The 19,025-nt window shown below is 43.6% G+C and overlaps 1 protein-coding gene across 1 annotated transcript; it reads left to right on the top strand.

The window, feature by feature from the left end:
* Positions 1–926: 926 nt before the first annotated feature.
* Positions 927–18,596, top strand: LOC136691522 (membrane-spanning 4-domains subfamily A member 4A-like). The gene is made up of 10 exons (XM_066664081.1): positions 927–965; positions 1,615–1,664; positions 2,635–2,805; positions 2,890–3,000; positions 3,084–3,140; positions 3,483–3,623; positions 4,875–4,988; positions 17,141–17,215; positions 17,354–17,410; positions 18,438–18,596. Exons 3-10 carry the CDS (start codon positions 2,653–2,655, stop codon positions 18,594–18,596), a joined length of 867 nt encoding a protein of 288 aa, XP_066520178.1. The 5' UTR covers positions 927–965; positions 1,615–1,664; positions 2,635–2,652.
* The last annotated feature ends 429 nt before the right edge of the window (positions 18,597–19,025 follow it).

A 19,025-nucleotide genomic window follows, 5' to 3' on the forward strand; every position in this document is an offset into this window, starting at 1 on the left:
ATTCCGTGTTCATGAATGTAGTCAGTGCTGTGGCTTCAGGAGCAGCCATCCTCCTGCTATCCTTTGACATGATATGGTATATGAATTACCGCACCTATCAGGTACGTTTAGGATATTAAAACGACCATTTTGTAATTCAGTAACTGCTTTCCCAGTTGACACAGCCATGTAGGCTCCAAATGGGCAGCCCATCTGTGTACCAGTATGTTTTGTTCAGGAGGTAAATATTGTATTTGGATGCCCTCCTGGCTCAGTGAGGGTACTAGGATGGGTAAAACCTAAGGTCGCCATGAGCAGAATCTGTGAAACCTATCAATTGGTTCTGATTCATATAGGAAGTGAAAGACTATCATGTTTATTTAATTTCTGCTTTCCACAGTCTGAGCTTTGGGGTCTATCTTGTGGTATCAGTGGAGTTCTGCTGGTGTTCTCGCTGCTGGATTTTATCATCTCTATCTGCTTGTCTGCGGTTTTCTGCAGAGCGTCCTGCTGCATGGTTAGACACTGACTCTATTTTCTTACACGGTCAATAAATTTGTTTGTGTTTATGAAGCTTTTGCATTAACACAAATGATCAAATGGCACTTCCCAGTGATATTCTTTATTTGCAAACACACCTCAAAAATACTGACACATCATACTCATCTCTGTAAGCTGTGGCAAATTTCTGTGGACCTTTAAAAATGCATGAACCTTTGAAATGTTGCCGCTGCACCCTTCAGTCCGAATGGCATGATCAATACATTATTAATCCCATAACACTATTGAACGTATGGATTGCTCATTATGTTTATTAAATAACTGACTGGGACAGAGAAATTGTGTGTGCAGTTATAATTCAATTTGATAACATTCAGCTAGCTTAAATTAATACTTTAATTTCTCATTTATTCAAACAGTTACCACTGACCAGTCCCTCAGACTTCAATGGCCCGGCAGTCTTCAGGAACCCTGACTCCGCCCAGGTAAGTAAATATTTATTCTTAATTTCTCAATGTACATTATTCAACAGGAACATTTTCTACATTGTATACTTGGTATATATGAAGGACACCTACATAAAATATATATATATTTTGACTGAGTTAACTGAGTTAAATGTTTTAGTTATTGTCATGTATTCTGTTGTTGTATGTGATTAAGTGCCAGATTACTGTCTGTCTATTTGTCTCTATCTATCTATCTATCTATCTATCTATCTATCTATCTATCTATCTATCTATCTATCTATCCTGCATTGTTATCTGTTATATAACGGTAGGATGCAATGTTAAACTTTCAGAAAACAAACCTGCTATAGACATTCTTATCTGTTTAATCAGCGGAGGGTGAATATTATATTTAAATTTGTGTTATAATGTTATGTGTATTTAATAAAGAGTTAAGAAAGTTGTTCCTCAATAAACGTGTGCCAGAGAAGATGGAAAAGAAGAAAAGCAACTGGTCTCTGGATTAATTTAAAAAACCAAAACATTAACTGCAGACTGAGGATTGTGAACTTGATTCAGTTTCCAGTAGCACTTTATTCTGAGTTGCTGAATTAAAGAGTGAAGGACAGTGTGACTGGGAACTATGTCAAGAGAGAGTAGAACTGATCGACTTTTACTAACACAGATCCAGACCCCTGCACTCACAGGAACTCCTGAAACTTGGAATCTCAAAAGGTGGGAATGTCTGGTGATTGGAATTTCACTGTACAATATACAACAAAATGTATCATTTTCATATAACCCATCTGTGGCAGCGAACACACACAAACACACACACACACACACACACACACACACACACACACACACACACACACACACACAGAGGTGTACTGAGCTTTTCTCAATTTTCCTCCATCATCCACACCTCCTTCAGGCTCCCCTACTTTAGTATAAATTAGTTATATATAAAGTTAAGTGGGTGGCGCGGTGGTGCAGCTGGTAGTGTCTCTTTCACAGCTCCAGGGACCTGGAAGTTGTGGGTTCGAGTCCCGCTCTGGGTGACTGTCTGAGGAGTGTGGTGTGTTCTCCCTGTGTCTGCGTGGGTTTCCTCCGGGTGACTGTCTGAGGAGTGTGGTGTGTTCTCCCTGTGTCTGTGTGGGTTTCCTCTGGGTGACTGTGAGGAGTGTGGTGTGTTCTCCCTGTGTCTGCATGGGTTTCCTCCAGGTGACTGTCTGTAAGGGGTGTGGTGTGTTCTCCCCGTGTTTCTGCGTGGGTTTCCTCCAGGTGCTCTGGTTTCCTCCCACGCTCCAAAAACACAGGTTGGTAGGTGGATTGGAGACTCAAAAGTGTCCGTAGGTGTGAGTGAATGTGTGAGTGTGTGTCGCCCTGTAAAGGACTAGCGCCCCCTCCAGGGTGTATTCCCGCCTTGCACCCAATGATTCCAGGTAGGCTCTGGACCCATCACAACCCTGAACTGGATAAGGGCTACAGACAATGAATGAATGAATGAATGAATTATATTTTGATTTCACTGACTTTCACTATTGTTTACTTGTTTTAAGACATTGCAATTCATATTTAAGCTCAGCCCTAGAACTAGTGAAGATTCACTTATGCTCTTTTCTGATTCTTCATCACATCACAATTGGAATATCTCAGAAAATGACATGAATGTCTTCATTGATGTCTCTTTGTTTTCCAGCTGTAGCGTGTGTTGAGGATGGCCACCAGCTTTGTACCAGTTTCTAACACAAAAAATGGCTTCACCATCGTGACCCAGGTGGTCCCAGGTCCACCAGGGAAGACTGGGAGCAACATATCAACCCCAGGCCCTGTCCAGAGACTTCTGAAAGGAGAGCCCAAAGCCCTGGGGGTAAGAAAGCTCTGATCTCATTTCCTTTCACATTCACACTGTGCAGTTTAACACTTAGCTCTGTTTGGATCCTGTCCTCCACAGACCGTCCAGATCATGATCGGGATCACGACGTTCTTGTTTGGCATCACGTTGACCGTGAACATGTTTACAGTGTCTGATTACAGTTTTGTGACTTTTTGTGGACCAGTAATTGTAAGTTTTGATTCAGTAATCTTCATTTTCCTTCATTCCTTTCAAACACATTGAAAACTCTTTCTTCTTCTCTGTTATAACAGTATATCATCTCTGGAGCTCTGTCCGTTGCTGTGGGAAACAAAGCCCATCCCTGTGTGGTAAGTGAACACAGCACATTTTGTTGGGTATTTCTAAATTAAAAAAGTTGGTTTATTGATCCATATAATCTCTATGGCCCTAGCACACATAGAGTGTGTACATCTACTTGATGAACTCTATCCCTTCATACCACACAGCTGCAGTTATTTGGAAATAGATGCTGATGAATAATTGTCACTGGAGAAGTGTCACTGATGTGTAACCACACACACACACACACACACACACACAGACACACTACTATACCAGTGTCTCTGCTGTGCTGAGAAAGGTCCATCACCTTAAAACAGTAAAAAATACAGTAAAGTGATGCTGTTGTTTTTCTGTGTTTTCTCCTGCAGGTAAAAGCCTCTCTGACAATGAATGTGATCAGTTCTGTGATTGCTGGAGCAGTCATCATCTTCCTGTCCTTTGGCATATATGCATCTCAGTGGTATTTCTGGTATTGCACAACTGATGGATATAGAAGTAGTCTTGCTCAGGTGTATATTTCTCCAGTAAAATCTACAATATTAAAAGTGATTTCACTAGAATAATTACATTCCAGTAAATACTGGACAAAGACATGTTATGCAAATAAAAACAGAAACCACTGGTGTGTAAAACCTCAGTTTATGATAAATTTATAACAACAACAATAATAATAATAATAATAATAATAATAATAATAATAATAATAACCAACTGAGTAATTATGAATTTGCATCCCTCAGACATCACTGCATTATATCCAGATGGGTTATATGTTCTAATAACACTGTGGATATCATCAAGAATACTTGGAATGACCCAATGCACCCCAAAGCCACCATTGGAAATCCACAACATTACTGTATAAAATGACTAATTTAACTTAACTTAATTGATTCATTCATTCATTATCTGTAACCCCAGGGTGGCAGTGGGTCTGGGGCCTACCCAGAATCACTGGGTGTAAGGCAGGAAAACACCTTGGAGGGGGAGCCAGTCCTTCACAGGGCGACACACACACATTCACTCACACACTCACACCTACGGACACTTTTGAGTCTCCAATCCACCTACCAACGTGTGTTTTTGGAGCGTGGGAGGAAACCCACACAGACACAGGGAGAACACACCACACTCCTCACAGACAGTCACCTGGAGGAAACCCATGCAGACACAGAGAGAACACACCACACTCCTCACAGACAGTCACCCAGAGGAAACCCACACAGACACAGGGAGAACACACCACACTCCTCACAGACAGTCACCCAGAGGAAACCCACACAGACACAGGGAAAACACACCACACTCCTCACAGACAGTCACCCGGAGCGGGATTCGAACCCACATCCTCCAGGTCTCTGGAGCTGTGAAAAGGCACTACCCGCTGCACCGACCAGCTCATCTGAACTGATGTTGCACAGGGGAAGTGTTTGCAATAATTACTTTTAGATTGCTTATGTAAAATAATAGTTACCTGTACCAAGAAAGAGAAAGATCCAGATCTCAGAGTCTGAATCTCCATCATGGTATTAGAGAACCGATGGAGTCTGTGTACATGGCATGAGTACCCTTCCTATTTGTGAGCACTAAAAAATATAAGCATGTTTTGGAGCCTTCTAAATGACACATTATTAGGAGAAAAATTAATTCAGCAAGACAGTTTCAATCCTGAATAAAAAAAAAAAACCCTGCATGACACAACATGCTCAGCCCTATTCAATATCAACATATAATCTTCTCTAAATTAGCCTTTGTTTCAGAGCCTTTATAATGGCATGTATGGAGTTCTGATGGTGTTCTCACTGCTAGAGACGATCATCTCCATCTACTCAGCTGCGTTCATCTGCAGAGTGTCCTGTTGCCCTGAAATCATGGTTAGCCTCTGCCTCCATTTGTCACATTGTAAATAATTGGATTTTTCTTTACAGATTAGATTTTTCTTGGTAGAAGTGAAGAGAGTGAGTTCATATTGAATACGAAGCTGAGAATGGTTTCTTTCTTTTGCAGGAGTTTTACACCAACCATCCATAAAGAAACGCCATTGAGGAGGAAAACGTCCTAATTTCTCATTGCATTATCACTGTTTATTTTTACATATACCTCTGTTAGCTTTTATATTTATGTTTATTGTCTGTTAATGTCTGCATTTAACTTTCTTTATGAATTTATATTTTTTTTCTATTAAAATTAATACATATTTATGCAAAGTTGTAAATCAGTTTTTTATGTTAAATTAATGTATTAATTATTATTATTATTATTATTTTAGCTTAATTACACTAATATATTTCTCTTACTTTTCTAATTTCATCTTGGCTCCAATTTAAAAGTTATTAGCATTAAGGTCAATATTATTCATTCATTTATTTATTGTCTGTAAGCGCTTATCCAGTTCAGGGTCGTGGTGGGTCCGGAGCCTACCCAGAATCACTGGGCACAGGGCAGGAATACACCCTGGAGTGGGCACCAGTGCTTTACAGGGCAACACACACTCACCCATTCACTCAAACTATGGACTGCTCAAGTTAATTGTGTGTTCACTGCCATGAATGAGTTAAATGCAGGGAAGCCATTTCCCTAAGGGGATCAATAAAGGTATTTCTTCTTTTTAACAGGAACATTAACTATAACCTGTGTGTGAGTCTTACAGCCAGGGTCCAGCCCTCTCTCTATAAATATGTACCAGAAAATTTGTTGTTTATTCGTATAATTTTGTAATGACTTTTCTTATATATAAGAGCTTGGAAGGTATCTCATTGTGATGATCATGGCTAATACTGAGATACCAATACCGGGCTAGCGCTGCCCACTGCTCTGGGCATGTGTGCTCACTGCCCCCTAGTGTTCACTAGTGTTATGTGTTTCACTGCACGGATTGGGATAAAGAACTGAGATAATACTTTATGAGTTCTGTTCTTGCTGTATTTGCCCAGCAGATGGGACAATAGTACAGTGCAAGTAGTAGTTTTGAAATTGCAGATAAACATTTGTCCTTTCTGTGAGTAATTAATGACAAAGACATAAATTTGAACCTGCTACATAAAAATATGAACATAATGCTGAGTTAAACTGTCTTTCATATTCAAATAGTGTGGTCTGTGTTCAGATGAGAAAAAGAGCTACAAGCCCTTATCATTTACTCACTCATCTTCTGTAAGCATCTCATCATGATTAGGGAATCTTTACATGTATAATTTATCACACATCATCGTTTCCCTGATAAAACTAGAATCCAGAGAAACAATAAAACCTCTGACAGTTGAATAGTATGATTTCACAAGACAAAATCCTTTAAACTTTTGCAAATCAAGTAAGAAATATTATAAGATATAGATTTATGTACATATATTATAATAAGTATATAATACAGCAGTTCACAAAACTTAACAGGATGAAATGAAGTGCTAAATCCCATAAAAGTGGAATTATTGTAACTCATTATGTGAACGACATTATGTAAGTCATTTGCCTGGCTGCACCCTCCTGCTAGAGTTCTACACACACACACACACACATACATACACACACACACACAGACATACACCATCAGACCCCAGTGCTGTGTGCCACCACTCTCCCCCTCCCCTGGGAAAAATTGATGTAATATAACAGTACACACATGAATTTATAATATAACAATGCATACATGTGAAGAACTTAACATGACCTAATTAGGCAACACCAACCAGACAGACATGATATGGACATACGTTTTTTATGACCTTCTGCTCTGTGTCTTTATAAGGTTTTATCTTTTGAAAGTTATTTTAGTGCCAGGCAGGTGTTAGTATGACCTCAGGCATGTGTTAGTAGGACCTCGGGCAGGTGTTAGTATGACCTCAGGCAGGTGTTAATAGGACCTCAGAAAGGTGTTAATATGACATCAGGCAGGTGTTAGTATGACCTCAGGCACGTGTTAGTAGGACCTCAGAAAGGTGTTAATATGACATCAGGCAGGTGTTTGTAGGACCTCGGGCACGTGTTAGTAGGACCTCAGAAAGGTGTTAATAGGACCTCAGAAAGGTGTTAATATGACATCAGGCAGGTGTAAGTATGACTTCAGGAAGGTGTTCGTATGACCACAGGCATGTGTTAGTATGACCTCGGGCAGGTGTTAGTATGACCTCAGAAAGGTGTTAATATGACATCAGGCAGGTGTTAGTATGACCTCAGGCAGGTGTTAGTAGGACATCAGGCAGGTGTTAGTATGACCACAGGCAGGTGTTAGTATTGTAGTGGAAATAGTTATGCACACGTTGCTGTGGCATAAGCACTACATAGTGGAGTCAATGATAATTAATTATTTAATTCATTTTGGTAAATTCCAAGTTTGGGAGCCATTAAATAATATATAGTGATTTTACCTATCCAATATTAGCTTAGAAAAGTAGGCCATCTTCAAATATTATACAGCAGAATTATTCATTCATTCATTCATTCATTCATTATCTGTAACCGCTTATCCAGTTCAGGGTCTTGGTGGGTCCAGAGCCTACCTGGAATCATTGAGTGCAAGGCGGGAATACACCCTGGAGGGGGCGCCAGTCCTTCACAGGGCAACACAGACACACACACACATTCACTCACACATTCACACCTACGGACACATTTGAGTCACCAATCCACCTACAAACGTGTGTTTTTGGACTGTGAGAGGAAACCGGAGCAGCTGGAGGAAACCCACGCAGACACGGGGAGAACACACCAACTCCTCACTGGCGCAGCAGGTAATGTCGCAGTCACATCTCCAGGGGCCTGGAGGTTGTGGGTTTGATTCCCGTTCCGGGTGACTGTCTGTGAGGAGTTGGTGTGTTCTCCCTGTGTCCGCATGGGTTTCCTCTGGGTGCTCCGGTTTCCTCCCACAGTCCAAAAACACACGTTGGTAGGTGGATTGGCGACTCAAAAGTGTCCGTAGGTGTGAGTGTGTGAGTGAATGTGTGTGTTGCCCTGTGAAGGACTGGCGCACCCTCCAGGGTGTATTCCTGCCTTGTGCCCAGTGATTCCAGGTAGGCTCTGGACCCACCGCGACCCTGAACTGGATAAGCGGTTACAGATAATGAATGAATGAATGGTTTATTAATAATAATATCAAATAATGAATATTGATTAGGGGCAGCACCGTGGCGCAGCAGGTAGGGTCGCAGTCACACAGCTCCAGGGACCTGGAGGTTGTGGGTTCGATTCCCATTCCGGGTGACTGTCTGTGAGGAGTTGGTGTGTTCTCCCTGTGTCCGCGTGGGTTTCCTCCAGCTGCTCCAGTTTCCTCCCACAGTCCAAAAACACACGTTTGTAGGTGGATTGGTGACTCAAAAGTGTCCGTAGGTGTCAATGTGTGTGTGTCTGTGTTGCCCTGTGAAGGACTGGCGCCCCCTCCAGGGTGTATTCCTGCCTTGCACCTAATGATTCCAGGTAGGCCCTGGACCCCCGCGACCCTGAATTGGATAAGTGGTTACAGATAATGAATGAATGAATGAATGAATGAATGAATATTGATTATACATTCATATAATGAAATGGATTACAGCAATACATGAGGGAACAGGGAGATTAATATGAGGGACTTTCTCTATGATAATTACCCTAAGTTCTAAGAAAAGCTATTGTTTATCCCAGCAAAGATTCAGCACCAACCTCCTGAGCAATGAAGAAATGAAACCATGTGACCTTACGTATCTATGGTGATGGACTGGATAGCTGGGAGCATGTTGCTGATGCGTGGTACTTTCTGGCATGGGCCTTGTAGCATTGCAGACACGGGTGTTCATTTTCTCTCCCTGTTCAGACACGGTGAACCCTCTGATGGTGCTCGTGACGTTTTGAATGTCTCGGTAGGGATTCTCCATCATCGCTGATCTGTTACCTTGTGAGAGAGAGACACGCCCATGCAGGGCTCTACTGGACCTTTGCTCAAAAGGTCATTCTGAGGGTGCATGTGGCCTTCTCCTTTGCTGGTCTGGAAGCTTGGGTCACCACTTTGAGTGTGAGAGGTCTTGTCTCCTACAATGCTCTTAATGTGTCATTGACTTTTTTGCTGGAGTTAAACTATAGCTCTTCTAACTATAGTTTTCTATTAGAGATAAAAAATTAATATAGAAAAATTTGTTCTTTCTGGACCACGCTTGAGGGACCCAAGACTGTTGAAGAGAGCCATGAGAGAGTCTGTGCCTGCAGAGTTGTCTGCAGAGCAGGAGACCTCTCTGATTCCCTATCTGAGAAGCATTGTCTGCTGGAATCAGGAGAGAGATGTTCTTCAGAAAAACATATTGCTCTCCAAAATTCTCAAAGAGTGTGTCTCAGAAGAGTGTTAAAAGAGTGAAGTAAACTAAGTGTGGTGTGTGACTGGCTTTTACCAGAGTTTAGAAAACCCGCCCTGAATACCTGATTTGTCCTCAGTGAGGGAGAATTAGAGCATATATTGCTCCTGATTGGCTGTTTCCTGTACCTTGGTAGTGACATCACATAGAATTTATGACCCTTTACAAGACAAAGATCTCAAGACCATCTCCTTTGAATGAATCTCCAAGATTTTGAATCATACTTTTGCAAATTTTGCAACACAAAATAATATCATTAAGACAACCATGTTCTACATAATTATTAACCAACTACACACATAGTATGTGGCTACCTTGGTTCTACATATATTAATATAAAACAAAAATGACTTTAAACACATGTAAATTAATCCCACCGACTTTGATTGTGCAAATGGAATTAATTTTAAACAGTTGTGCACATATACAATTTGTCTTCCATGTAAGAACTTTGGGATGTTTGAGTCTTTTAGAGTTAACAGTCTTTAAAAAGGTGTAAGATGACATGGAATCAAAGAGTCTGTGTGTCTCTCTGCATTCTGCAAAGATTCTTCTCTTGACCCTGTGCGTCCTTGGGTCATGAAAAGGGCCCCTGGAGAGTGGTTTGTATGACTCTGCTCTGTTATCTCAAATTCCATCTGCTGGATCAAGGAGGGGATGTCTCTGAGAGCCAGCTAAAGTCTGAGTGTTAGAATCAAATCTCAGAAAGTCACATTTCTTATTAGAAATGAATACACATTCATCATATCACACTACAGATCCCCCCTTTCAGATCATGCTTTCTTTCTAGAAGCAGTGAACTGATAATGCAGAGATAAATTTGAAAAGCAAGGTGGAATCAGTGGACTCATTCATTCATACACTCAGGGTTGATACCTTTCTGGGATCATTTAATATGGGAGAAACCCTTTATTGGACTTGGTATAATATGTAAGCTGGTATTAGTAGTCACCTTACTTTAAAAGTGTCTGTTAGCTAGAAAAAATTATTGTCATCAAAGGAAATTTTCAAGGGTAGTTACCCATGTAAATACTTTCAAAAATGTTTTGCCTTAGTGATAATTACTGGATAAGCAGGGTGTTCCTCTATAGTTAAGCTAAGTACTAAGAAAACTGATTTAACATAATTAGTGGGCATTGAATGTGAGTGTTGTCACCTTAGATTACTGAAGAAACAAAGAAAAAAAAATTCAGAAAAAAATTAAAGCAGTACTGTGTGCTGACTGCATCACCCCCTTTTGAATAGTTTGTAGTGGCTTAATGAATTAGCTGTGCATAGCGACAGACAGCGATACACAAGTTAGAATGGAATATAATGCTTAAAGTAGAAATTAGAATTTTATTTCTAGACTGATATGCCACGGATTACTTCATCAGGCGGGTGCAGCGTGAGTACGGATGAAAGTGCTTTTTTAATATATATATATTCGATTGTGGAAGATGATGATCAATACCATTAAAGGTTTTCTGAGTGTCTGCTGCTCTTTATGACTTAACAAGGGTCATGGGAATTTGATGAGTTTCCATCTGGTTGTGAGGAATCCATTTGGAGTCAGCGATTTGCTGATCTTTATTCACATTCCTGGATAAAGGATGAATGGTGGGGGAAAGATTTAGGACCCTGTGTGGGTCTGACCCTTGTGGCAGGAGCTTGTGAGCTTATTTTTCACTTTTCATGGACTTTGGGCCAGTTCAATTCAGTTATACTTTTGCTACTTGTCCCTCCTTTATAGCCTTTCATGGAACACCGCTTTTTGTTCTTATCCAGCCTTTGTTGGCTTAATGCGTCTCTGAGGAGTTTTGCAAACTCTCCCTATCCTGTTGTGTGTTGTATGTATTTTGTATGTATTTTGCACTTGGGAATTGAATGGGATCAAAATCACATTAGATGTTTTTGTGGTTACCCTGGTTTGTCAGGTCTTTTAATTTATCTTCTTCTGGAAGCCATTTGGGATCCGAATGGATGTTAGCAAAAGGGACTACTATTGTTTGGACAGTCATTTGTTAATCATGAGCTGAGATTCTCCGGTTCATGGTACTCTTTGTCACTGTTGGAGTGTGAAAGGTGTTGATAGTCTCTGTGGACCTGGTGTTTAGATGACAGGACTGAGCTTCAAGGTTATGTGAGTGTGAAATGGACAGGGGTTTGTGAACCTGGGTCCAGATCTTCAAACACTTGAAGTCAATCAGTTGATCAAGCCTGTTGAGCAGGTCCTTGCCAATAAGGAAAGGAATGTTTTCAATAGGACACACATATGAACCAGACTTATGGGCCCTATTGTTATGAGCACTCTTGCCACAGACTTTATTTCGATACCAGAGTATGAATAAGGCACAGTTTTGAGGGAACAGTTCTGTAACTGCAATCGCTATGGGGCGTGTTGTGCTATGTTATAGCAGATGTTAATATGACCTCAGGCAGGTGTTAGTATTATCTCAGACAGGTGCTATTATGACCTCAGGCAAGTGTTAGTAGGACCTCAGGGAGGTGTTAATAGGACCTGAGGCAGGTGTTAGTAGGACGTCAGGCAGGTGTTAGTATGACCTCAGGCAGGTGTTAGTATGACCTCAGGTAGGCGTTAGTATGACCTGTGGCAGGTGTTAATAGGACGTCAGGCAGGTGTTAGTAGAACAGGCCTTAAGTCAATCAAAATGAAAACAGCACTGAACATTCATTACACACAACACAGAAAAAAGGAAAACAGTGTGATTACACTTGTCTTTGAGGGACAATGTCAACAATGAGGGTCTCTTGGGGTGGGTTCAACATAGACATCTCCCTTCCTGATGTGGCAGTCTTGCGATTCTACAAAATAACATACCGTTACAAAATATTACATGCAGCACTAAGCCTACAAATGTTTTAGGAAAATCATGTAATGGAAAACCTTTTTACAGATCTGTGTTGAGTCATACTGTAAATATATACCAAATTAATTACAAAAATTACCTGTTCTCCTCTCTGAATGTTCGAACTATGGTGGACACTGTGAATCTACACAGGTTGGGCTGAACTCAAGGTCCTGCTTCCCTCATAGTCAATCCATGGACAAGAACGTGGTCAATGATGGTTGCTCGTATTTCAACTGAAATTATCATTCTTCATCTCGTCCCTACTCTTCTTCCAACTCTCCCACTTCTTCCCTTTACTCTGCCTCTCTGTTTCTATCCATAGTGAAAATTCTACAACCAGGACCCTTGTACTGGATTATATTGGTTTCTTCATTTGTCACATGTGTGATCAGTTTAGAGTGTCTGTGTTTACGTTGTGACACTGGTGCTTTATTTGAGTTTCACCTTTGCTACCTGTGCTTACCATTATGCAACCCAAATGCATCATAGTGGAAAATGTGTTTTAGTGGGTGGAAATACATTTGCAAATTTTGTCTTAATAGGTGAAAAGTGCTTAAAGTTCTGCCAAAAGTGTGAACCTGTTGTGACTAACTAGATGAAATGTGCTTATGGTTCTGCCAAATGGGTGACAATTTCAGCAAATGGGTTTAGGACACTCCTCCTTGGATCACCACCTTAACGTGGTGGAGGGGTTTGCGTGCCTGTGTGAGCCTAGGAGCTATGTTGTCGGGGGCAATAGCCCCTGGTAGGGTCTCCCAAGGCAAATTGGTCCTAGGTGATGGGCCAGACAAAGAGTGATCCATAAAGACAAGGATGAAAAAGATAACAACGAGGACACAGCCTCCCTTGCCCGGAGCAGGGTTACCGGGGCCTCACCCTGGAGCCAGGCCTGGGGGAGGGGCTCCTTGGCGAGCGCCTGGTGGCCGGACTTTCACCTATGGGGTCCGGCCGGGCTTAGCCCGAAGGAAATACATGGGTCCACTCTCCCATGGGCCCACCACCTGTGGGAGAGGTAGTAATCCGGGTCTGGTGCATTGTGGATCGGGTGGCGGTCGGGGTCGGGGGCCCTGGCGTTCTGATCCTCGGTTACTGAAACTGGCTTTCGGAACATGGAACGTAACCTCTCTGGTGGGAAAAGAGCCTGAGCTGGTGCGCGAGGTTGAGAGGTACCAGCTAGATATAGTTGGGCTCACCTCGACACACAGTATGGGCTCTGGAACCAATCTCCTTGAGAGGGGCTGGATGCTCTTTCACTCTGGAGTTGCCCAGGGTGAGAGGCGTAAGGCAGGTGTGGGCTTACTCATAGCCCCCCAGCTTAGCGCCTGTACGTTGGGGTTTACCCCAGTGGACGAGAGGGTAATTTCCCTGCGCCTTCGGGTTGGGGAAAGGGCTCTGACTGTTGTTTGTGCTTATGCACCGAACAGCAGTTCAGAGTACCATGCCTTCTTGGGGACCCTAGAGGGAGTGCTGGAGAACACTCATTCTGGGGACTCCATTGTTCTGCTGGGGGACTTCAACGCTCACGTGGGTAATGACAGTGAGACCTGGAGGGGCGTGATTGGGAGGAACGGCCCAGCTGATCTGAACCCGAGTGGTGTTCAGTTATTGGATTTCTGTGCTCGTCACAGTTTGTCCATTACGAACACCATGTTCGAACATAAGGGTGTCCACAAGTACACCTGGCATCAGGACACCCTAGGCCGCATTTCGATGATCGACTTTATAGTCGTATCATCTGACCTGCGGCCATATGTTCTGGACACTCGGGTGAAGAGAGGCGCTGAGCTGTCAACTGATCACCACCTTGTGGTGAGTTGGATCAGATGGCGGGGGAGGATGCCGGACAGACCTGGCAGGCCCAAACGTGTGCTGAGGGTTTGCTGGGAACGTTTGGCAGAGGAACCTGTCAGAAAGATCTTCAACTCCCACATCCGGCAGAGCTTCGACTGCATCCCGGGGGAGGCTGGTGACATTGAGTCCGAGTGGGCCATGTTCCGGACCTCCATTGTTGAGGCGGCTGAACGGAGCTGTGGCTGCAAGGTTGTCGGTGCCTGTCGGGGTGGCAACCCCCGCACTCGGTGGTGGACACCCCGGGTGAGGGGGGCTATCAAGCTGAAGAAAGAGTCCTATCAAGCCTGGTTGGCTCAGGGGACTCCGGAGGCAGCCGACAGGTACCGGGGAGCCAAGCGGCTTGCGGCCTCGGCAGTCGCTGAGGCAAAAACTCGGGTGTGGGAGGAGCTCGGTGAGAACATGGAAAACGACTTTCGGTCGGCTCCAAGAAGTTTCTGGCAAACCGTCAGGCGACTCAGGAGGGGAAAGCAGTTTTCCACCAACACTGTATATGGTGGGGGTGGGGAACTGTTGACCTCGACTGGGGACGTCATCAGACGGTGGAAGGAGTACTTCGAGGATCTTCTCAATCCCACCAGCACGTCTTCCGCAGAGGAAGCAGAGCTTGGGGACCCCGGGGGGGGCTCGTCTATCACTGGGGCTGAAGTGGCCAAGGTGGTAGGGAAACTCCTTGGCGGTAGGGCCCCGGGGGTGGATGAGGTTCACCCCGGGTTCCTCAAGGCTCTGGATGTTGTGGGGCTGTCCTGGTTGACACGTCTTTGCAACATCGCGTGGACATCGGGGGCAGTGCCTCTAGACTGGCAGACTGGGGTGGTGGTTCCCCTTTTCAAAAAGGGGGATCGGAGGGTGTGTTCCAACTATAGGGGGATCACACTCCTCAGCCTCCCCGGTAAGGTCTATGCGGGGGTACTGGAGAAGAGAGTCCGACTGATAGTTGAACCTCGGATCCAGGAGGAACAATGCGGATTCCGCCCCGGTCGTGGAACACAGGACCAGCTCTTTACCCTCGCTAGGATCCTGGAGGGTGCATGGGAGTTTGCTCAACCAGTCTACATGTGTTTTGTGGATCTGGAGAAGGCATTCGACCGTGTCCCTCGGGGTATTCTGTGGGGGGTGCTCAGGGAGTATGGGGTACTGGGCTCTTTGTTACGAGCTATCCAGTCCCTGTACAAACAGAGCAGGAGTCTGGTTCGTATGGCTGGCAGTAAATCTGACTGGTTTCCAGTCAGAGTTGGACTCCGTCAGGGCTGCCCGTTGTCACCGGTTCTGTTCATAATTTTTATGGACAGAATTTCTCGGCGTAGCCAAGTGGCGGAGGGTGTCCGGTTTGGTGGTCTCAGGATTCCATGTCTGCTTTTTGCAGATGATGTGGTCTTGTTGGCTTCATCGAGCCGGGACCTCCGGCTCTTGCTGGACCAGTTTGCAGCCGAGTGTGAAGCGGTAGGGATGAGGATCAGCACCTCCAAGTCCGAGTCCATGGTACTCAGCCGGAAAAGGGTGGAGTGCTCTCTCCAGGTTGGAAGTGAGATCCTGCCTCAAGTGGAGGAGTTTAAATACCTCGGGGTCTTGTTCACGAGTGAGGGAAAGATGGAGCGTGAGATTGACAGGCGAATCGGTGCAGCGTCAGCAGTAATGCGGGCTCTGTACCGGTCCGTTGTGGTGAAGAGAGAGCTGAGCAGAAAAGCAAAGCTCTCGATTTACCGTTCAATCTACGTCCCAACCCTCACCTATGGTCACGAGCTTTGGGTAGTGACCGAAAGAACGAGATCGCGGGTACAAGCGGCTGAAATGAGTTTTCTCCGCAGGATGTCTGGACTCTCCCTTAGAGACAGGGTTAGGAGCTCGGACATCCGGGAGAGACTCGGAGTGGAGCCGCTGCTCCTCCACGTCGAGAGGAGCCAGCTGAGATGGTTCGGGCATCTGGTTCGGATGCCTCCTGGACGCCTTCCTGGAGAGGTGTTCCGGGCATGTCCAACGGGGAGGAGGCCCCGGGGCAGACCAAGAACACGCTGGAGAGACTATATGTCTCGACTGGCCTGGGAACGCCTCGGTATACCCCCGGAGGAGCTAGAGTCGGTGGCTGGGGAGAGGGAGGTCTGGGTTTCTTTGCTCCGACTGCTTCCCCCGCGACCCGGACCCGGATAAGCGGTGGATAATGGATGGGTTTAGGACACTAAGAATTTGATTCAGACAACAGAGTTTTGTGTTTTAGCAATTGAGAAAAACTAATATTTACATCAAAACTGCAGTTTGAAAGAATTCATTTTTCAAATTGAATAAGCTCTCAACAACAGCATTTTTAACAAATAGCAATTAAACAATTAGAAAGAGAGAGCAAGCGAGACAGAGAGAGAGAGAAAGAGAGAGAGAGCAAGAGAGACAGAGCGAGGGAGAGAGAGAGAGCAAGAGAGACAGATCGAGGGAGAGAGAGAGAGGGAGAGAGAGAGAGAGAGAGAGAGAGAGAGAGAGAGAGAGAGAGAGAGAGAGAGAGGATAGCAGAGGTTAAATGTAGCAGCAAAAACATCTAAATGAAACCTCAGACAAAGTTTTTCAGGTCGCTGAGCCATCAACACAAACTAGGTGAGAGTTTCAAAACCTGCAGCATCTTCTTCAGATGAACACAAGTGCGCAGATATTTCTCTAGAAACAGATCTCATTCACAGGTAAATATTTAATTCTCTTTCCTGCATATGGTTTTATTCTGATGTTATTAATATTATAAAAACAATCATATGTTTGTGTTTGTGTAAACATAAAAGATTTCAGATTAAAATATGTAAGTTGGTACACACACTTCACCCTATTAAAAGAAAAAGTAATTTTATCACAAAAGCAATATGTTTAAAATTATAGTGAAGCTCAGTCCTAGAGGTAGAGAGGATACTCCACTGCTCTTATGTGATCTTTCACCATAGAGAACGCCCTGGGCGTAAGAAAGCTCTTTACTCATTTCCTTTCAGATTCACACCGGGCAGTTTAGGACTTAGCTCTGTTTCTGTTCCTCTGCAGACCGCGCAGATCGTGATCGGGATCATGAATTTATTGTTCGGCATCGTATCAACTCTACGCTTGGAAGCACCTTTTGTAACCAATTGTGTGACCTTTTGGACACCAACTTTTGTAAGTTCACTTTGTGTAGACCTTAAGTTTCTTCATTTCATTCAACTATGTTTAAAACTGAAATAACATTATTATTCTTCATCTTCTTCTCTGTTCTAACAGTTCATCACCTCTGGTGTTCTGTCCGTTGTTGCAGGGATCAAAGCCCATTCCTCTTTGGTAAGTAAACACAGCCCATGGAGAAGTTTTATTAGTGAGATTTCACAGAGATCAGTTTATACTCCATGAGTTTGTTTCAAAGGATTTAAAGATGTTATTCTGTGCACATGTGCCAGAGAAGATGGAAATGCAAAAATGACATTGTTCTTGGGGTAAAATAACAACAAAATCAAGATGTTAAGTTTTGGGAAAGAAAATATTTAACAACCATCAGCTCACCAGAGGTCTGATACACATTGGGAACCAATGCTCAACCCATCGTTCCTCAAGCTTTTATATTTGTAGGTATTGTAATTGTGAGATCTTATGCAACATGATTATTTTCTATATAAAAAGAGTACAGCTAGAGAAAGTTCATCTGCTGATGTATGGTTTTGACCACAGAGCTGCTTTTACCCAGATTCTAATACTGGAGGATGTCTCTCTATCTAAAAGTGACACCAACACACACGAAACCACACACACACTCTGATGTCAGTGTCTCTGCTGTGCTGAAATTGTCCACCAGAATTTTACTCTGATAATCAGTAATCAATCATTTTTTCCTTAAATGCCTTTGCATTAATTCATTCATTGTCTGAAACCCTTATCCAGTTCAGGGCAGTGGTGGGTCCGGAGCCTGCCCAGAATCACTGGGTGCAAGGCAGAAACACACCATGAAGGGGGTGCCAGTCCTTCACAGGGTGACACACACTCACACATTCACTCCACCTACCAACGTGTGTTTTTGGAGGGTGGGGTGGGAGGAAACCGGAGCACTTGAAGGAAACCCACGCAGACACAGGGAGAACACACCACACTCCTCACAGACAGTCATCCGGAGGAAACTCACACAGACACACCACAGTACCCACAGACAATCACCCGGAGCAGGAATCGAACCCACAACCTCCAGGTCCCTGGAGCTGTGTGACTGCGACATTACCTGCTACGCCACTGTGATGCCCCCCCTGTAAATTAAATTAAAGTAAATCATCTGCTACTCGGTGAAGTGATGCTGCTGTTTTCTGTGTGTCCTCTCCTGCAGGTGACAGTCTCTCTGGTAATGAACGTGATAAGCTCTGTGATTGCTGGAGTAGCCATTGTCCTGCTGTTAGGCAACATAGTGGTCCTTCAAGAATTTAAGCAATGTGCTGAAAACAGTTCTGGAAGATCAGATGATTATAAAGAATATGGCCCAGAATAAGTGTATAACTCTTTTAAGGTGTGTGTTTCTCTGGTTACAATTTACATTCTCAGAAGTGATTCCACTTAATTTTAAATGGCACATCCATTCCACAATAAATGGAAAAGATATGAAATGCAAATAAAACAAAAAGCAGAGATTCACAAGTTGTATTGACAATTGCAGTGACAAAAACAAATTGTACCAACTGAGCACCTGGGACATTCCATCCCTCAGACAGGTCTGTAATACTGTGATAGCTTGTTTTTTGACACAGCTATAGCCAACATAATAATGACTGTCAAAAAGCCATATGTCAAAAAGGTCTGGAGGGTACCGTCCTGAGCTCATCTGAAATGATGATGGAAATGTGTGTCGTGGTCTGACAAATCCAGTGTTCACATTGCTCATATATAAATGTTTTGTAATATGCTACAAAATAGAGAAAGG

The sequence above is a fragment of the Hoplias malabaricus genome, chromosome 3, assembly GCF_029633855.1.
Source record: "Hoplias malabaricus isolate fHopMal1 chromosome 3, fHopMal1.hap1, whole genome shotgun sequence".
In the NCBI taxonomy this organism is placed as follows: domain Eukaryota; kingdom Metazoa; phylum Chordata; class Actinopteri; order Characiformes; family Erythrinidae; genus Hoplias; species Hoplias malabaricus.